The 22730-nt window shown below is 37.7% G+C and overlaps 1 protein-coding gene across 1 annotated transcript in view; it reads right to left on the bottom strand.

Annotated features, from left to right (window-relative positions):
• Window positions 1-22730, bottom strand: part of Ola1 (Obg like ATPase 1) — a 120296-nt gene that overhangs the window by 52817 nt on the left and 44749 nt on the right. Inside the window, exon 5 of the mRNA XM_021192062.2 lies at window positions 8729-8904. Within this exon, the coding sequence (XP_021047721.1) occupies window positions 8729-8904 (176 nt within the window). The remainder of the gene's footprint in view (window positions 1-8728; window positions 8905-22730) is intronic.

Below are 22730 nucleotides of genomic sequence, written 5' to 3' on the forward strand. Positions count from 1 at the left end.
AGCTTCAGGTTTGGTTGGTGGAAAATAAAAGAATTTCTGTCTGCAGATTTTTATCTTGGTCTTTGAAGTTGGGGGCAAGGTCATCTAGTAGAGGTAAAGAATGCATGGAATTACAGAGGGAGCACAAGTAACAGGTTTGGGGAGCATGGGGAACCAGCTACAGCTGAGCAGAACAGAGAAGCTAGATACTGCTAAGGGCCCATGGAGATCATATGCACAGGAATGTCTTCTTAAAAATCTTTTCTGTGTTTGGCAGGTTATTGGGAAAGAAAAGGTGAATAGATAGATAGATAGATAGATAGATAGATAGATAGATAGATAGATAGATAGATAGATAGATAGATAGATAGATAGATAGATAATTGTGTGTGTGTGTGTGTGTGTGTGTGTATAGTGTGTGTGTGTGTGAACATCTATGTGTGGAGGTTAGAGATCAATGATGGGTATGTTCCTTGATTGCTCTCCACCACCAAACACAGCTGTCATATTGGTGCTGAGGATCCAAACTCAAGTCCTCAAGTTTGCCCAGTAGGCATTTTACAAGCCAGGTTACTCCCCCAGCCTCGATCTAACTCTCAGCTATCATTTATTGTTTGTTTATCTTTAACATGTTCCCATGCTGTAGACTAGGCTAGCCTAAGCTTGTGATTTCCCTGCCCCTATTGCCCGTGCACTGGAAGCACAGGTATGAGCTACCATGCCTCTGGTTTTTACTTTGAATTTTTCCTGCTGTTTTGGAGACAGGGTCTCACTATGTACTCCTACATAGCCTTGAACTACAGGCATATACTACCAAGCCCAGCTCTGGATGGACCTGCTGTTTTTGATGCCTATACATCCTACACAAGTGTTCTACCACTGGTGTATATGTGTGTGTGTGTGTGTGTATGTATATGTACGTATATACCACTGACATATCTAGCCTTTTCTATCAGTTCTTAGATGAATTTACTTCTGCCTTACGTGCTATACAAACTGATGACCCCAAATCAGTCTAATCTTTGCTTTATCTTGAGAGGAGTCAAATACCTTTGCACTTCCCAATTTCTATCCTCAAATCGAGACCAGGGTACACTAAGACTCACACCATTTATGCAATATACTGAACACACTATCCACCATGCTACTGGACTCTCAATCCTTTTCCAAAGTAATGCGGCTCAGTCTACAACTTCTGTTGAGATTAATCCTTCCCAAGATAGTCTCTGGCATCTGACCCAGTGCAGTGGTGTCCTGTAAGAACTCTACCAAAATGGGGGTAAAGGCAGTGGGATGCTCATGGTCATGAATTTGGATCATAAAATATACAGAGTAAACATAGAAACCATGTGAAAAAATACAGAAAGAACACACAAATAAACTATCTGAAATTGAGCAAGCTTAATTAAGTAGGCATAAATTGTTAAAAAACAAAAAAAAAAGCAAAAGTCAGAAATAAAAATAATATATAAGGGAAGATGTAAATCCTAGCAGCAATACAAGGAAGGTAGGTTATTTGTGGTGTCAGAGAAACAGCACATCTGGTCTATGAGTGGTGGAGTGCCAGAGAGAGGCGCACACTGCTAAGTCCTGGAGCTGCTCTTGCACGGCTTACAATCTGTCTTAGTTAGGGTTTTACTGCTGTGAACAGACACCATGACCAAAGCAAGTCTTATAAAAAACAACATTGAATTGGGGCTGGCTTACAGGTTCAGAGGTTCAGTCCATTATCAAGGTGGGAGCATGGCAATATCCAGGCAGGCATGGCCCAGGCAGAGCTGANAGTTCTACGTCTTCATCCAAAGGCTGCTAGTGGAAGACTGACTTCCAGGCAACTAGGGTGAGGATCTTATGCCCACACCAGTGACATACCTACTCCAACCAGGTCACACCTATTTCAACAAGGCCACACCTCCAAATGGTGCCACTCCCTAGTCCAAGAATATACAAACCATCACACAATCCAACTCCATTTCATTGCATTTACTGCCTTGTATTTTAAGAATAAAATCCCATTTCTTAAAATAATATTGAGCTGAACCTGTCCCTTACAAATAAAAGCTTCAATTTAAAAGTAAAAGAAAATTTCTGAGAGTAAATGGCATAGAAGTTTTTCTTCTCTAGCAATTTTTAGCTATATGCTTATATACTTATATGACCAAATATGAAGTCACTTTACTCTCTAAAACCTATCAATAGATCTTTCCTAAAAATGACTGTAAATTAAGTAAAACGTGATAAGATTATTTGATTAACTGTAGTCAGTTATGTAGAGGTTCTCATGCATAAAGCAAAAAGGAAAAACTAGCCCAACCCTCAACCTTTTCCATGGCAGCTTAAAAGCATCACTGTTCAAAGCCCTCATCAGTATTTAGAATATTACTGCAGGACCCATGAAGCAGTTCAACCTACCATCGTGTGATGGCCTAAAGGAGAATGGCCACCATAAGCTCATGTATTTGAATGCTCAGTCCATGGTTGGCAGAATGGTCTTGGGGAAGATTAGGAGGTGTGGCCTTGTTGGCTTTCAAAAACCCACACCATTTCTAGTTAGTCTCTCAGCCTTGAAGTTGTGGATGAGATGTAAGCTATCAGCTACAGCTCCTGCACCATGGCTGCCTAAAAATCTCTTCTGCCATGATGATCATGAATTAACTCTCTGAAACTGTGAACAAGCCCCCAATTAAATGTTTTCTTTTATAAGTTGCCTTAGCCATAGTGTCTCTTCATGGTAACAGAAAAGTAAGAGACAAAGTTTAAGTCCTACATTGATATTATCACATCAAATTAAGAATTTTATCTTTCTCATTTTAAAATTTTTATCTTTTAAAACCCTTTGACTCATATTATATACTTTTGAATTTATATATTATTTGAATGTATAATTATCTATATTCCTGATTAATACACATTTTTCATAAAAGGTGTGTGTGTGTGTGTACATGTATGTAAGTGCCTGCAGAAGTTAGAAGAGGGCATTTGGGTCCCCACAAGGTGGAACTATAAGTTGTAAGCTGCTGGACATGAGTGTTGGGAACTGAATTTAGGTCTTCTTAAAGAGCAGTAGGTATTCTTAATAACTGAGCCTCATGTCCAGTCCTCATCACTCTTCTCTCTGTATATCTGCTCATGTGAGTGTACACGTGATAGCCAGAGGACAAATTCAGTGTCATTCCTCAGGAGCCTGGGAGTGTCATTCTCACTGGCCTGGAGTTTACCACGTAGGCTGGGCTGGCTGGCCAGTAAGTCGGAGGAATTCTGCTGCCTGTCTCTCTAGTACAGGGAGTATAAATGTGCCAGAGCACCTTGCTTTTATATGTAGCTTCTGGGGATCAAACTGAGGATCTTTTACAAACATTTTGCCAATTGAGCTATCTTCCTAGTCTATGCATTGTGAAGTTTTAAACTGATTGATCTACTTAAGTGTTTATTTAACTTTAGGGTTTGCTTTCGATATAAATTTACTTTATAATAGCTATAAAGAGTCTCGAGCAGTGGCTCAGAGGTTAACAGTACTCTCTTAGAGAGAACTTGAGTTCAGTTCCCACTCATATGCTGCTCATGTCTAGTTACAGGCAGTTCTGAGACTTTCTTCAGGCCTTTATAGGTACCAGGCACTCACATAATACACATACATGTAAGCAGGCACTCACACATACACATAAAAATAAATACATAAATAAAAGTGATAAAAAAGTAGAAGTTTACCTAAGCATTTGACATTCTTCATGTATTATTTTAATGTAATAAGACAAATAGAAAAGAATAAATACCATATAATTATATTTTATAAGACATCTAGGCTAGAGAGATGGCTCAAAGGTTAAGAGCACTGACTGCTCTTCCAGAGGTCCTGTGTTCAATTCTCAGCAACCACATGGTGGCTCACAACCATCTGTAATGGGGTCTGATGCCCTCTTCTGGTGTGCCTGAAGACAGCAACAGTGTACTTGTATACATTCAATGAATAAATAAATCTTAAAAAAAAAAAAAAAAAAAGATACCTAGAATAGGTAAATCTTTGGAGACAGAAAGGAAAATAAAAACTACCAGGAGCAGGGATAAGAAAGTAGAAAATCACTGTCATTTGTTTGAAGGCAGGGTTTTCTATGTAGCCCGGGCTGTCCTGGAGCTCGCTTGGCAGACCATGCTGGCCTCCCACTCACATGTATCTTCCTGCCTCTGCCTCCCAAATCTCGGGACAAAGGCATGAATCATCACTGCTACCCCACGGAAAGTCATGGTTTAAAGTCCACAGAATTTCTCTATGAAAAATTCAAGTGAAGACTACTCAACACCACTGAATTATATACCTAAAACTGGTTAATGGTGAATGCTATGCTATGTATAATTTACCATGATAAATACCACTTTTAGAGCAGGAATCTTCTACTTCAGCACTTATCTTAATGGATAACTAAGACATTGACTGTGGGGCAAGATGGTATGTGCCTGCAATTCCAGCACTCAGGAGATGGAGGCAGGAGGTTACTGAGTTCAAGGGCAGCCTGGCCAGTACAGAGGAGTGGGGAGAAGAACAAGAAAAATGGAGTATGGTGGCTTACACCTGTAATTTTAGCACCCAGAAGGTTGAGGTGGAAAAATGACCATGAGTGTGAAACCAGAGACGTCATGAGTTCCAGGCCAGCCTGGGCCACAGGAACAGACATGGGTTTCATTTTAAACAGCTTGCCTTCATTAACTGGAGATTGTACAGGAAAATGAAAGGATACTCTTCAACATCAATAACTACTTCTCTTCATATCTTTCCCTTTATAAATGATGTTTTTAGGGGCTGAAGAGCTAAGTCAGATGGCAACATGATAGCCTAGCATGAGCAGAATTGTGGGTTTTATGCCAAGCAGAACATAAAGCCAGATGCGGAGGCATACCCCTGAAATCCCTAAACCTGAAAGATGGAAATAGGAGGATCAAGAATTCAAGTGCATACTTGGCTCAGAGTTTGAGGTATTTAAATCATTTAAGACTATTCCTAGCTTAAGCCAGGTATGTTTTTACATACCAAAAATCCCAGCCCTCGGAAGGACAAGAGCAAGATGATCGTAGTTCAAAGCCAGCCTGGGCTACACATTTCAGGAATGTCTCTAATGCATCCTTCAAGAAATTCTATTTTTTCCCCCTTGAGACTTAGTTAAAATGAGACCATAGTAGAGTAGAATGGGTCTGTAGTGTGATTGGCAACATTTTAGCCAGAGTGCTTAGGACAGGGTACAGAGGAAACACAACTATATAAAGGCTGGGAAAAGGGATCACCACTGTTGCTCCTTGTGATGGTTTGTATTTGCTCGGCCCAGGGAGTGGCACTGTTGGGAGGTGTGGCCTTGTTGGAGTAGGTGTGTCACTGTGGGCGTGGGCTTTAAGACCCTCATCTTAGTTGCCTGGAAGCCAGTATTCTGCTAGCAGCCTTCAGATGAAGATGTAGAACTCTCAGTTTCTCCTGTACCAAGCCTGCCTGGATGCTGCCATGTTCCCACCTTGATTATAAAATGGACTGAACCTCTGAACCTGTAAGCCAGCTCCAATTAAATGTTGTCCTTAGAAGAGTTGCCTTGGTCATGGTGTCTGTTCACCATGACCAAGGCAACTCTTCTAAGGACAACAGTAAAACTTGTGTACACTGTGCTATCATCTGCTAATCCTCAGCAAAGAGCTGAGATACCACAGAGCTCTTTGAGTTATGACCAAGGGAACAGCCATTGGAGTAGGAAGGGAATTATTTTAGTTTTTTTGTAGTAGAGGGTGTTGACATTCCAAATGAGAGACAGAATCTAACTGAATGACTACCTAACACTACTAAAAACAAAATAAATCTCAGATTGAAAACTTAAATGTGAAAGGTTAACAATAAAGTTTGTGTAAGACAAGATAGGAGATGATATTTCAAACATATTTATGCACATTATGTAGAAAGTGTGTGCCACTTTCTACAGAGCACATGTTGGTCAGGTTTCTTTCTCTTACCAAGTGAATTCTGGGGAATCAAACTCAAGATTGTCAGACTTGGGTGGCAAGTGCCTTTATCCAATGAGCCTCCTTACCACCCCATTTTATTTATGAGACAGTTTCTCTTGCAATGAGTGAGGCTGGTCTTTAACTCCTTATCTTCCTGCCTTGGCCTCTCAAGTATATAACAGGTATCTGCCACCATGCCTGGCATCTGTGCATGTGCGTGCTAGGGGTATACATTCATGTGTGAGAGGGTGTTCATATATGTGTGTACATGTGCTAAGCAAGGACTCTACTATTAAGAACCATCCCTATCTGCTATTTTTGTGTCCTTTGTAGTGTTTTTCAACATATTTTATATATTTTATTAATTCTTTGATAATTCATACAATGTATTTTGATCATAGTTAACTCCTTTCAGATCAACTACCGCAATTTTGTGTCCTTTATTTTTAAATAACCCACTAAGTCAATTTGTATCATCGGTTTGGATCATCTACCAGGGCACAGTCAACCCAACAAGAGACAGACCATTAAATATAACCTGACTCTTCCTTCCCCAGACGCTGTTAAATGTCAACATCACTTCAGCTGGGGTGGGGGCTTTCGAGCCTCTCTATGCTCCATGCTGGAACACCTTCTGGCTTCATCATGTGCAGGTCTTGTGCCACAGCTGCTGTGAACTAATGAGTACAGCTGTCCTGTCATGTCCAGAAGACACTGCCTCCACCAGTCCTCCCTCCCAACCCAAGGAATATTTTTATACCCATTTTCCATTTTCTTCTCTATCATACCCCTCACGTGACTTCATTAGCTACCTCTCCATTCTCTATCATGTATAACTAGGAAATGAGCATAGGAAATAGGAAGTAAAACACACAAAGGAAACTGGCAGTGCACATCTTCCAGTCCCAAGTCAACCTGTTTTTACTGGTACTTGCTGATAGTGTCCCTAAATTCAGTTTCCTTCCTTGTCAAGAAAAGTCAACATTTATTAAAAGAAGACCATTTTAAAAGAACACCCCAAGGTAGGCAGCTGTGAACCTCAGCAGCCGCCTGGAGGAAGAGAACACAGGAGAGAAACAAAGAGGACACAGAAATCAGCTGCACGGCAGAAAGAGGGGAGCGTCAGAGGAAGTAAGAAAGCCCAGAGGAAAGTCAGTAAAGGCCTGCTTACAACAGAAATATGAAAAAGAAATATGCTCTTTTGAGAAACTCAGAAGAGCAGGCAGACTCAGGTGGCTCTGCAGGCCCCTGCTGCTTTCTTTCTAAGTAGTATAGTTTTATAAACATTATAAACACTGAAAATAAATGTGGGAGGGGAAATGGCATAATCAGTTTCTGAAAACTAAAACAAATATTTGCAATAAAGATTAACATAAAAATAGAGAAATGTCTACAACAAAGTTGCATCTAAAGTAAGAACAGTTACTAGAAGATATTATACATCTCTTTTTAAAATGAGAAGTACATATAAAACTTCAAAACTGACATTTAAGCATCTATCATAATGCTACAAATAATAATTCACTATAATAATAATTCTGAGTAGTGGAATAATGGTGGCTATTTCCTCTCCATAAAAAATAAAATTTTGGTCTAGCTTAAAAATATGTTCATTTGTGGCTGGAGAAATGGCTCAGTGGTTAAGAGCACTGGTTAATGTCCTAAGTTCAATTCCCAACAACTACATGGTAGTTTACAACCATCTGTAATGGGATCTGATGTTGTCATCTCGTGTGTCTGAAGACAGTGAGAGTGTACTCGTATACATAAAATAAATAAATATTTAAAGAAAAAAAATACCCAGGAAGAAAAAAACCTTCTAAAAAAAAGTCTATTCATTCAAAGGTGGCAATGGTAGCTCATCTCTGTAATCCAGTGCTTCGGAGGCTGAGGACAGGAGGATCACAGCTAGTTTGAGAGTAGTTTGGGTTACTTGATAACTCTGATGTCACGCTAGCTTACAAACTAAGACCTTGGAGATGGCTACTAGGTAAAGTACTTACTACGGGGGCGTGGAGCCCCGAAGTCAAATCCCTAGAAGCACAAAAAGCCATGCAGAGAGAGAGAGAGAGAGAGAGAGAGAGAGAGAGAGAGAGAGAGAGAGAGAGAATATATCCCCTGAAGTCTATGGGCCAGCTAGCCTGGCACATAAAATGGCAAACAGCTAAAGACCTGGTTTCAAAGAAAATGGAAAAAGACCACCCTTAAAGTTTCCCCCTGACCTCTATATTCACTGTACCATAAGTGCACCTATATTCCACTCAGAAATGTGTTGATGTTTGTGCTCTCTCTCTCTCTCTCTCTCTCTCTCTCTCTCACACACACACACACACACACACACACACACACACACACACAAGTAGTCATTCTGTCCATCCCTAGGTAAGACCAATCTTTTGTGTAAATCATTACTCCAACCTATGAAGTTTATATGTTCATCATTTTTCTAAAGCCAGTTAAGTTTCTCATTGCAAAACTATGTTTCTTTAAGTACTATAACTCAAAAATCTATCCCATAACCACATAAATTCTCAATACTCAAAATTCTATCCCATAACCATGTAAATTCTCAATATTACTAACCATGGCTTGCTAACAATCATGATTCTTAGATGTGTGCTCAAATGAAACTTCCCCAAAAAACAAACAAAAAACTTCAGCAGAAATAAATTTTTATTCTAAAATTCAATAACAATATGAATAGTTTATGTGCCTTATTTTTTAACTAAGAAAAGCATACTTAAGAATTTCTTTAGAGTTGTAAATGCTTACTTACATATTCGGGCTTTAGTTTCTTGTCGCCTCCCCTCACGGCCACCTTCTCTAGTTTATCTAGAATGGGTCCAATCATCTCCTCATCTTTCAGCTGAAGCTCTTCATGAATTATTTCTATATCTCGAATGGGATCTACACTTCCTTCAACGTGCGTGATATCATCATCTTCAAAAGCACCTAAAATGAATTAAAAATGAATTCAATTAACAGCTGATATAGAAGGTGATTGTAATAACAGGAAACAGAGTGGAGGGTTTTTAGACAGTGCGCAAACAGCTACAGCAAATCAACTGTTCTTAACTCTTCTCAAGCAGACCATAGCACTTCCCTCCATTTGGTAATACTTAACAAATAACCACAGACATAGTAGTTCAAGAGTGTCAACATTTAAAAAAATGATACAGACAAGTAAAATAGGAAAACAAAATTTTATTCCAGAACTACTGGTTGCTTTCAAGTTTGGCATATAAGAGATACTGAATGCAAGGCACGAAAGCCTCAAGTTTTAAACTGCACTATTAGGGTTTCCAAGGGAAACCAGATTTGGGGGGGTGGGGGCTCAAATCATCTGGCAGACCTCTTCTCTGCTTCAATCTACTTTATCACTGTGGTTCTGACGGTGATTAGATAATGAACCACTCAGACACACAATTTACACAGCAGCTAATTTCATCGGCCTGATTTGAGGGTATGGTTTTTAGGGGCTATCAAAGAAGCAGATGAAGGTGCATTTGTCATATATGAGTGACAACCATTCACACTATCTGAACAAAATGGTGCTGGCCCTTATTAGAAACACATGCTATTATCACATATTTAAAGTGCAGTTGAAGCCATAATTTCAAATTGCCAACTAGAAACATAAGGGTAAAACAACCAGATATTACTGAAGCATGTGTACTGACTTTCTGCCCTTCTGAAGACATAATGTGGCAACATAATTCTATTGGGATTTACTCAAATTACCAGATAAAGAACAGTATCACACAAAAATGAATAAATGCTATGAAATATTATAAACAGGAAGCAGTGATACAGGTACAAAACAATAAACACTTATAAACAAATTAATTTCATAAAAATCATCTATTTGATGACACAACCTAAGTGGTATTTTAGACATAAGTATTATATAATAATTACTGTAAGATCAAAATTGTAACTAAACTTAAGACACTATTTTGAAAATTAAACTTCTTTATTGTGTTTTAGAAAAGAGTGGCTTGTTTTAATAAAAACTGTTCTTTGTGGAAAGTTTAAGTGAGACAAAACTGATAAAGAAGCTTGCTTAAATTAACATTGTTCCTATCCTAACAGAATTTCAAATACCAGGTTCCTCTCCATTATCTGCTTGGATAAAATTGAAGGTTGTAATTAAGAAACTACCATTTAAATTTTCCTAATGCATTTACTGGAGGGATGTTGTTAAATAATGACTATAGTTACTGGCCTCTATATAAATAGACAATTGTGTAAGATATTTTTCACTGAGTGTCACAGACGTTATTTCTTCTTTTAGTCCCTCCCTCTCTCTCTTCCTATAACTCTTTGCTCCCAGACTTCCTTTTACTTATCAAGACCATAAGCTATTATGTCTCTCTCCTGTATTAGTACTTCTACCATTCCAAGAATTCTTTCTCTCAAACATTTCAGTAAATTTAAAATTCTCTATTAAATCAAATATGTCACTCATTCCAGGACATTAATTTCTTTCTAGTTACAGCTTTCCTTCCTCTAGTTCAGAGCCAAACATTCTGAAAGCACTGTCTATAACTGCTAAGCCTCCACGTCTTTACCTCCTTGTCATTCAAACTATGTGCCTCCATTATAGCAAGGATCACAGGCACTGGCCAGGTACAGTGGCAACCCATGGATCCCTAGTATTTGAGAAATGGAAACAGAAGGTGTGAGTCTGAGATTCTGACTGACCTGCCAGAGGACCCAGGTTCAATTCTTGGCACCCACATGGCAGCTCACCCCTGTCTGTAACTCCGGTTCCAGAGCTTCTGACACCCTCACACAGACATACATGCAGGCAAAACGCCAATGCACATGAAATAAAAATAAATTATTTTAAAAATGAAAGTTGAAATGAACAATGCTTAGTGACAAGAAGTTATTCTGAGGAACAGAAGATAAGCATTTACTTCTCAGATAGAGGGAGATGATAAGAGTTATAGATAGATATCATGGTCAAGCGTGGACTTCATTGTCAGTCAGCAGGAAGTCAGCATGGCTCTTATGCCAGTGAGTGATGAATGTGAAGAACACTGTTAAAAAACTAACCAGAAATAGGAACTGCACTCCAAACACTGTAAGAATCTCAATGGGATATTAAGAGGAGATATAAAGTGACAGATAAGGAAAACAACTTCAATTGGACAAATACAGTAATGGAGTAGGTGGAAGGCAGAAAGAAGAGAGATCACCATGGAGTTTTAAGCCAAAGGATTTTCATATGCATTACTGTAAAGCCAATATATATAAATTTAAATGCTTAAACCAGGTACAAAGTCAAAAGGTATTATATAACCAAAATGCATACTTGCAAGGACAGCAGTTCTCAACCTGTGGGTCACAACTCCTTTGGCAATCCTCAGTCTTCAAAACTACTTACAATTCATGACAGTAGCAAAATTATAGTTTTGAAGTAGCAACGAAAATAATGTTATGGTTGGGGTCACCACAACATGAGGAACTGTATTAAAGGTTGCAGCATAGGAAGGTTGAGAAGCAAAGAGATAAGAAACACCACACAACATATAGTCCTATTAAATCAGCATCAAGACATTTGTACATTGTACTGTTTCACTTTACATTCCAGGTTCTTTCAAAGTAATTAGCAAGTGTCCTGAAAAATCTACATTCTGATTCATTCCTAATAAAGCCACTAGAAAGTTAGGAAGCCACACTTTGAAAGGTTAAGAAGACATATTACATATATGCTTTTATTTTTAAGTCAGCATACAAAGTGATGAGCTCATTATGGTACTGTGGTCCCCTGCCTGCTTACAGTTTTCTCATGCTTTCATTTATTATTTGTATATGAGTGAGGGCACACAGACGCCACAGCACACACGTGGCAGTAAGGGATAAATCTGTGGAGCAAGTCCTCTCTTTCCACCATCACATGCTACACTAGCTAATTTCCTATAGCTGTAAGGAAACACCATGACCACAACAACCCACAGAAGGGAGGGGTTATTTGCTTACAGTTTCAGAAAGATGAGAGTCCATTACCTTGCTAGCAGGGAAGTGTGGCAATAGGCAGGCATGATGACTAGAGAGCAAGCTCAGAACTCACATCTTAAACAACAATCACAATGCAGAAAGAGTGACGCAGGAATGGCATCTGGCCTTTTACCTCTCAAAGCCTGCATTTGGTGAGACACTTTCTCCAACAAGACCACACCTCTTAACCTTCCCCCAAACTGCATTACCAACTTAGAACAAGTTGTCAGGGACTATGGGGACATTTCTCATTAAATTATCACACATGGGATCTGGAGATCAATTATGTTATCAGGCTTACCAACAAATGATTTTTACCCATTGAGCCATCTCACTGGCCATAGCTTTGTAACTGTTTTGATCAATTTTAGGAATCAAACTCAGGGCCTCTGCATGCTGGGCAAGAGCCCCACTACTGCATTACTAGCTATGCAGCTTAACTTTCATCTTAGGATCTTGAGCATACTAGGCAAGTATCTACCACTGAGCTACAGCCCCAGCCTTTTAAAGCAGACTTCTCATTAAATACAAAGTTGGAAATCAAGACAAGAATATAATTTTAAAAATTTATCTTTTCAAATTTCTAATCACATCTTCAAAATTCCATGTATGTCAAACCTCCATTTACAACTTCTTTATACTCTTTTCATTTTTTCTATCCTGAAACTCACTGTTGCCTAAGTTGGACTCAAACGCTGGCATTCCAGAAACCCCACCTCCTTAGCCTTCTGAGTAGCATAGCTAATACTACAAGGCAGCGGCTTTTGTTCTTGTTTGATGGTACTAGGATCAAACCCAGAGAGACTCACATATTCCAGGAGGGCAAGTGCTCAAAGAGAGGTAAGCTTGCATGGGCAATTCTCTCACTATCTTTATGGCTTTATTCACAAACACTGGGAAATGCAAGGTACCATCTACTTTTCATAAATAGCACAACAAAAATGCTTCATTGAATAGAAGAGGAGAGGTAGTTGGGGGTAGGGGCAGTGAGCTATTTAGTGCATACTCTAAATGTTCTGATTTTAGAAGCGCAGTTTAAACCCCAGCTTAAAGATCCACTGAAATTCTTTTTTTTTTTTTTTTTTTGGAGACAGGGTTTCTCTGTGTATCCCCAGCTGTCCTGGAACTCACTCTGTAGACCAGGCTGGCCTCGAACTCAGAAATCCGCCTGCCTCTGCCTCCTGAGTGCTGGGATTAAAGGCGTGTGCCACCACACCCGGCTGAAATTCTAGTCATGATCTATGAAAAAGACCCACCTTGACAAGAAAGCAGATTCTAACACACTGCTAGACCTCAGAATTTGTAATTCTTAACTATGGATTACATAAAATAACTTTTAAATTACAAAAGGAGAGACAGGCACTTTAATGTGTTTTGTTTACTTTTAAAAGTCCATTCCTGGGGCTGGACATAAAGTGCGTGCTGCTTGAGTGTGAGGGCTTGAGTTCAGATTCTGAGCACTGGGGTGAAAGCAGGGCATAGCTGCACCTGCCTGTGACTATGTGCAAGCCAGGAAGGAATGGGAGAGGAGATGGAGCCCAGAGACTTGCGGGCTAACTAGTCTAACCAAACACCACAAGCTCCAAGTTCAGTGAGAGATTGTACCTCAAAAAATAAGGTGGAGAATGATCAGGAAGGACACCTGACAGCAACCTTTAACCTCTACATTGGAAACACGTGCATATACTCACATGTGAATATGTACACATATATATTAATAAGTAGTCCATTTGTCTTATTTAAGAATATCAGGGAACAAAACTCATTGAAGAAAACAAAGAAATAAAGAAGATTAACAAAATTCTCTTTTAAATGCAATTTTAAGTCTTAATCTTCAAGGTCTAAAATACTTGAAAAGTTGTGTCACTCAAATTATAATTACTTTGGTTAGCTATATTTATAATCTTTGAAAATGAAAATATTTTGTAGTCAGAAATATAAAGTCAAGTAATAAACTGCTAATTACTTAACACAAAAGCATGCATGGAGCAGAATAACTGGTTTGGATGGGTTGTCCTTAGGCAAAATAACCAACAAAGGACAGGAGATAAGACTCCAGTCATGTGCCTGCCTGCTCTGCAAAAAGCCCTGGGTTTGAGCCCCAGTATCACTTAACTCTTTCATTTTCCAGGGGAAAACCTATTATTTGAGATCCTGCAAGAAGTTTGTGCACATAAAACATGTACACAAGCACAAACGTCTACTGTCTACACTACAGGTTAACTATTCTATGGTGGAACAGGAATTCCAACTGTGGGTAGCTAGAGTAAGTTGCATTTGCCTTAGTTCTTTCTTCTTACTCTTGTTTCTCTTCCAGCATAGGGAAAGGATCCAAAATCAAATGTTGGCAAGGAGGAAGAAAATTATCACTCCACTTACGTATTCAAGAACTGATACGGGTTCTCAAAACCCTTTGTAATGAATGGAGCTGTAGAGATGGCTCAGTGTATAAGAGCACTGGCACTCTTGTTGATGACACATTTGGTTCTCAGCACCCACATGGCTTACAACTGTCTGTAACTCTATTTCCAGGGGATTTGAGGCCCTCTTCTGATCTCTGAAGGTACCAGGTACTCACATAGTACACATACACACATGCAGGCAAAACACTCAAACACATAAACTAAAGTAAAACTTTTAAAATGTAGTAAAACAAAATGAACACGTCACTGATTTTGAGAGACCAATCTAAAACTAAACAAATCAACTGATTCACATAGGGCTTTGGCACCAAACAGTTAATTAACTTATAAGGAAGCAATCAAGAACACTGTAATTAAAATAATCCACATCTTAAGACAAATAGGTATTTAAAATAAGACAGAATAATAAAGTGGGTCAGTTGAGTTCTGAGAGCTAAAAAACAAAAAGCCTTTATTATTTTCTCCTAACTCTAAGAATTCATTAAAATTAAAAACAATATTCTTTTAATCAATGAATCAAAGTATTGGGTAAGAAAGATGAGACAAAAAGAAACACATATAAAAATATAAACTCTGTTTAAAATGGAAGCTTCTACTGGTATAGCTATAAGCAAATAGTGTCTTTGATTTTGAGTAACACTTAACTGACACGAAGGAAGACATTACAATCCATAACACAAGTTTTCAGATGTACAGAACACCAGAAAATTCTGCCTAACAGTTAAACTAGTACTATACTTATACTGTAGATAATTATACAATCATACTACTTAAGAAATCCTTAAAGTCGCTTAAAAGTTATGAATCATAATTCAGAGTCAACACCTGTAGTTAATTATGCTCAAGGGCTTTCCATGTTTAGTTGCTGTAACACAGCAACTCTTTCCAAAAAAGGAGACAGAAAAAAGTTCCTTACTGAGGACAAGACTTACTCCTCAGCAAGACTCCCTGCCTGCTCTGCAACATATTAATAGATACTTTACATATACAACAGTAAACTTTAATAATAAAGTATTTTTGCTGAGCTCCACCGACTTCCAATGCTGAGCTACCTTTGCTGTACTTAACCATTTCACTAGCTTCCTAATTTCTAAAACACATTTGTCTCCGCTTTGTAGAAAAAGCCTCTCTATAACTTTATCTTCCCCATCTTCAAATCCTCAGCTGAAGCCAAACTCTTGGATCAGATTGATTCCTTAATCCTGAGAGTCCCTCAGGTTTGTCCCTGTGTCTCCCTCCTCCTCCTCCTCCTCCTCCTCCTCCTCCTCCTCCTGAGCAGCTTATTGTCTTCTAGTTACATTCTGCTAAAAATCAGATATTTTTAACTGTTACACATTTCCAATTGGATAACTGGCCTCATTTCCCCCTCAATATCATCTTTCTTACCCACTAACCAAAGTCTTTGTAAATTTTACTTTAACACCGACTATTCTCATGTCATCTTTATAATGATAGCCTAAGTGCTCGATTGTGATCATTAAGTCTTCCATGCTACAAGTCAGGGTTGGTAGAGAGCTCTCAGGTAGAGGAACATGGAGCTACTTAATTTAAGAATGGGTGTAGCCTGGTTTTGATGCAAGCTGGCATGGATCATTCAGACAGAGTGTAAATGAGCAAGTGAGAGAAATCACAAGAGCACTTCTGTGGAAGTATACACAGGCATTTTATAATCTAAAAGATGACAACCCAGCACTACCAGTCAAGGAATTCGGAGGTGAAGAGAAATTACAAAGACTTTGGTGACTCTACTAATTTATGTGTTTGGTATGCGTAGCACTGGCTTCCTCGTGATATTTGTTGAATATTTTAGTGTGTGCTACAAATTTTATCTTTTGCTGTTCTAGCTTCTAACATTTATAGTTCTGCTTTGGGATTATTTATTTATTCTCAATATGAATAACTGCATTAAGAATTCGTTTATTCATTGATTCTCTAATTCATTATTTTACCTTATACCAACCAGTGTCTGTATATTAGCTCTGACTAAGACACAGGTGAAAAGTGGAAAGACAGTCAACATGCAATCTTCAAAATCAGGTAGCTAGGAACAGAACCATATGCTTCAATATTTAATGTGCATGTTACAAGTCTTAGAAATAGAATGGGCATATTATTGCAGTGATTTAAATAAAGGGTATGGCCAGAGAAAACACTGTTGTGGAGATTTCATTTCAGTGAGACTAAGGCTATGAAAAATACTGTGTGGGCTTGCTTTGGCAGCTTAGAAGAGAAAGAATATTCTCAGCAGAAACATGAATTAGAGTGTAGAAAATGAAGGATGGGAAGGCTAAGTTTCAAAGTGGGCTACTATGGCACCAACACTAGAAAATGTAACACTAAGATTTGCTGCTCAGTCTATTTACAGAATGGCAGGCAGTTCCTGTGACCTCTTTATTCACTGTACACAGAAATGGCAGTTAAAAAAAAAAAACCATTTCCACTTCCTCTGCTTTTTTCTCCACCTTAGAATATTACTCATCAGAAGTATTTAAAACTGATTTTCTCAGAAGCCATATTTAGAATAATATGGCTTAGGACAGTTTACTCAAAAATCATTTTATTGCACTTTATTCCAAGGAAATCTCCATAATTCTTTTATGAGTCAGAGATGGTAGAGAATCCTTAGATCTGAATTCTTCCAGGGTTGCCTTGTTGCTGAGAGATCAAGCTATGCATTTTAAGGATGAATGTGACTTTCTGTTTTGTTTTGATTCTCATGTCTACAGCCTGAGTGCTGGGATGGCGTATGTGCACCATCATAAAAATACACACCTTAAGAGACATTGTTTTCTACAACTGCCTATTGGATATTGGGTAAAAAGAGTACCAGAAGCTCACAGGCACTTCTTCAGGACAAGAACTGGATTAGGCACTGCCACGCAGCTTCCATGACTGAGCTATTCATTTCACGACTGTAGACCTCAAAAAAGCACACAAGGTAACCAAGAGCACAGGGTAAGATGAGGCACAGATCCCAGACGATGAGAAATTCCGTGAGAGATGACCCAAGCCGAACCACCCCAACTCTGAAACTAAACTACACAAGTGTTTAAGAATGAATGGCCCCTCAAGATAACCAAAACAAAGGCAGGAACACACAATGGAAAAGAAGCTGAGAAATGTCCAAGCTACCATGGAGAAAACGGCTTCCAAGAAGAGCTCAGTCCCCTTTTTTCTCCTATGCATAATAAAACCTTTATAGAAAGGAGGAAAGAACTCATAACAATTAATTTCTGCTCTTCAAGATATTTACAATTGAATAGGAAAAACAGACCAGCACATAAATGTAAGAAAGTAAATTTAGAATCAAGGATAACAAGGAAGAATCAGTATGTACTACAAGTTGATAGAGAAAAACAACCTTAAGTTTTCAAACTGGAAAACAAGTGTTATATGGGTGCAATATAAAATTTAGGTTTTGAAGGAAGTACAAATTATTTTTAGGTCCACATTTAAATGTATTGATGCTGTGAGAAGAGAGAAAATATTGTTGCCATTCAAATTTGAAGCTGGTGTTTAAATGCTTGAAAATGTAAACAGCTAGTAATAGCTAGTAATAAAAAAAAATGGCTTCCTAAACAGGTATTTTACAGCATTTATTCAAAATATCAATGACTTTAAATTCATTTTTCTAGTATTCGGCAAGGGGAAGAGAGGAAAGAAACACACCATTTACTTGGTATTGGACTAGGAGGAGGATGACCGTATCTACCTTACTTGGGTCCAAACAAAAAAGCACCATAAAAGTAGTAGATATCCCCAAACCAGGCAACATATATCAAAAAATAATTGTAGTTTTGGATACATGACTCACAGTTACAAACTGGTAAATGAAGCACGGGAGGAAGAGTAAAGACTAGAGAGACTAGGGACAATAAAGCAAGTATGTCCTTTGGAAGCCAACTGTGTAAGTTGACATTCCCAATAGTCTTCCAACATAACCCACTCAAATTGGCCCAACAAATAGGTACTGACTACTTGAGAGATTTCTAGAAGCCTATTCTGTGAGATCTCACAAAGATCCAGTCATTACCACTGATTGTTAAGCCAAAGCAAATACTCACCACCAGGTGGTGCCAAATCAAAGCCAGTACCAGAGTGACTCAGAAGGGTCTGTACCCTGTGACATCATCGACCTCTCTAGCTAGTTCTACAGGTCTACTACCTCTGCTATTTCATTCATTCACAGCAAAAAAAAAAAAAAAAAGGCTCCATATTTTATGCAACTGGTACTTGTGGGCCCATATAGCACATCAACGCACAGAAGGGGCAATTAGTGCATTATACTTTTGGAGGGTAATAGTACAACTGGGTTTACTGAAGAGTAGTTATATGAATACGTAGTTTAAAAAAAATGTACTCTCATATGCAGCCTTTAACATAATTAGGGAGCTATAAATAAGACCATGGGGTACAAACATTCTGGAATAACCAAGACTTCCATCAGTTAGATTTGAATACGACAAAGACTTCAAGCTTTCCCCAATGGCTGCAGTAAAAACCATGATCTTCATTCACTTTAGGGTCTTCAAAAATTAGAGGACGCAACAGTGACCCCATTGAAAAGGGTTAAATACCTAAATTTCTACAGCACAAAATGGGAAACTCTAGTGATAAAAGATTTTTCCACTTGCCCCCAAAGTGGGGGAATACAAATGTTTTTTCTGAATTCCTTCAAAAGTTAGCTCAAATTTTCCAACAAAAGACTCTATGTGGACCTCCATGTCTATCCTATCCCCCCACCGCGAGATTTTCAGCACTGTCTCTAAGTTATACCTGTCAAGATCTGATGACTGTATGTTATGTATTCATCTGAACAGAACCACTACACTTAGTTACAGGCTATCATCAACCAATTCATTCTCTTGCTAAAATCAAGTCATCCAATTACTCCTTGACTAATCAAGGCTGTTTTGGCTTTTTCTTTTTTCAAAAGGTACTCAACAGCATAAACAGTTCACTTACAAGAAATGGAAAGGGGCTAATCAGCAGAATTATTGTTTTGCTGCTACAATTTGCAGTATTTAAATTTAGTTGCTGATTGGACTGAAAGTTTTATGATATAGCATATGAAACTAGTTTAAAACAACTGATGCTATGTGGCTATATTGTCTTGCCATGTCCACACTGGTCTACTCTGTAGAAAGATGACCTAATAATAAGGTTATTTAAGTTAGGTTTCAGTGCACTTTTCCACATAGACTGGTTTTAAAAAATAAAGGTGCCTGAAGAATTAATTCCTGACCATTATTCAAAAGTTAGCAACTATGTCTATCTACTCTTATAAACATGTTTGTTACAGTGAATAAAAAACACAATCACAAGGAATATCCAATTACATTTATTTAACTTTACAAATGAAGATGACATCATTTGGTTATTATTTAAGAAAATAAGGTATCTAAAATAAGTATATATTTTAAATAACTATGCTATCTACATAAAAGTGAACACAGCATTTATAAAATGAAGAGTACTTTATTGAAACTCTAGATGCACAGAAATTATAAAAAGACAAACATTAATACTGCTATACTTTTCAGTATAAAATTTCCGAGAGAGTATCTAACAAGATGATTAAAGCAGAACTCTAACACATAACCTTAACTAGTTTTATATTATGTTTATTTTTTTTAAATATTTATTTATTTATTATATGTAAGTACACTGCAGCTGTCTTCAGACACTCCAGAAAAGGTAGTCAGATCTTGTTATGGATGGTTGTGAGCCACCATGTGGTTGCTGGGATTTGAACTCTGGACCTTTGGAAGAGCAGTCGGGTGCTCTTACCCGCTGAGGCATCTCACCAGCCCTTATATTATGTTTATACTCATTGTAAGCTATTTTCAGAAAAAGTATTTTTATACCTCAGACTTCAGGAGAAATAGTAAAAAGATTTTATGAGATGTAATGAGAAACATTAACCAAAATAACAAATTTTACTTTGTCATTTTGCTATTTTATACACTATTTTAACTATAAAATAATTGTGTTTTCTAAAATGCTGTTACTTAAAAATGACTAGTTTATTTTTTAAAAATCTCAACAGTAAACAAATTCTCTATACATTAAAACAATATTTATACTAATCATCAGCTAGAACATAAACCACAGAAAGGGGAGGGAAAGCATACTGACAGAATTAAAACAAGTTCTAAGGTTTTCTTTTTGTGTGTGTGTACATGTAAAAAAAACCATCACATACACAATCCTAGCTAGGAAATAATTCCATATAGAATTATAAAACCTGTAATTCCAGCACATGTACTATAAGGTCAGCTAACTCAGATATAAAGATTTCAGAAAAGTCTTCATTTCACAAATGTGCTGACAAGACCTGTAAGTACTAGCACATTTCAAATGAACTATTTATATATTTTTTTAAATGTTACAATTTTAATATATTTTTAATTAAATTTGACTATGGTGAAATCCAAGGGAGCAAATAAATTTAAAAGCAGAGTAAATTAACAACAGAGCACTAATATTCTTTAACGATGAACAATTCTCAGAGCGGGCACACCTGCCAATACATTAAGAAAAGTAAAATCAACTACCAAGTGTAAATCAAATGCACAGCAGCCCTGACTTCTCAGGCCGCATTTCCAGAGTCCTTTGTGCTTTGTTTGGCGCCACAGCCCTTTAAGTTTTGTCTTCATAAAGCCCTAACTAGTTGTAATCATTTGCAGCCTAATTGTGGACATTTATCTGCTTTTCTTATGCATAGAACATAGCTATTAAAGCTGAATGGTGATGGTGTGAAGTATAGGTTAAATTGGGTGAAATTAAAGCAAATTACTCCGGGATGTGGAAATCTGAAAATAGAAACCACCAATGATTTGCAACCCTCTTGATGATCAGCTTCACAGAACCCTAAACGACAAGAAAACTTACATATTTTAAAGTTAACTAGGTTTTTAAAAATAATATGTATAAATGTATTTTTAACTGCATGTACTACTTATAATGGTGAAAAGATTATTTGTTTAACTCAGCTGCAATGTGAAAAAGATCTCAGACTCCTATTTTAAATAGCGCCGTTCATCTTTCAAATAAGGTTTCCTTTCCTTTATATAAATCTGTACTTATAAAATATGCTTAATTATATCAAAAATGATACCATATTATTGTCAGCTACGGATTAGCCCTAGATAAAAGTATTAATACTGGAAACAATATAAAATTGAAGTCATAATAACAAATGCAAATTAACAATGTAAGCACAAATGTATCTATATCCTGTTTGTACATATGCCAAATATAAATAGGCATGTGACTAGCATGAAGACCTGCACGTGGAAGCCCAACAATGCCTGTAAAAGGTTAAAATATAAAAATTACATTTTCACTTATCTAAAATTGATTTGCAATGCTCTCTTAGGCAGCAAAGTAAAGCAGTACAAAAATTCTACCATGTCACAATTTATACCAGCTTACTTTAAAGCAGAAACAAATATGAGCAATGAAGTTGATAATCATCTGATACTGAAGCTCAGTAAAAAGCACGCTGTAGGCACCTGGAGAGAGAAGTAAACAGCAGGAGGCACACTTTCAGGAAGCTGACAGTCTAGTCAGTGAAGTAAGAACAGGTACACATGGGACAGAGACTCGGCTGCATGGATGAACCCTCCTAAAGAGGGATTCTGAACTCCCAGGTAGGAAGGAGAGGGCAAAAGCCGGGCAGAGAAAGCAGTTCACACAACACATGGCACCTGAAGGAGAAAATGGTGCTCCAGTTAAGCAAAGACAAGGGTGGAATGGACAAGGTACATTCAAGACACAAAGGTTCTGTCTGAGGAAATTCAGAACAGAAAGAGTATGCTAGAAAAAACATTAATTCTTAACAATAAAGAGCCTTAAAAACTAGGGAGAAATAGGAACTCCAGGAAGGTGTGAGGCAGTAGCATAACCAAATGTAATGACTTCAAATGGTGATCCCTCTAATTTCTCAACGTTCTATAGCAATTAAAGGTGATTAACACAAAAAAATCTGGTGTCCTGGAATATTAGCTATATTCCCAGATGAGGTCTTTCCCTTTCTCTGCCTCATACCAAGTATGAAATTACTGCTTTCTATTTAATACATGTATGCTCATGTACTCATTATCTTTGTCTTACAGTCAGCACAGTTAAGCTCAACAGTCATTATAATAATAGTCAGCTACTGCTAGATTTTCATTTGTGTATATTTTAAAGCATACAACAATATATCCTTGTAAAGATTATTAGAAACACATAATTTACTTTCTGAAAAACAGGGTTCTCCCCAACCCTACCAGGGTATGGGACCAAACTTCCTGGACAGAATTCATTATGATGTGATATAAAAACTGTTGAGAACTGGAGCTG

Source organism: Mus pahari, chromosome 3 (assembly GCF_900095145.1).
Source record: "Mus pahari chromosome 3, PAHARI_EIJ_v1.1, whole genome shotgun sequence".
In the NCBI taxonomy this organism is placed as follows: domain Eukaryota; kingdom Metazoa; phylum Chordata; class Mammalia; order Rodentia; family Muridae; genus Mus; species Mus pahari.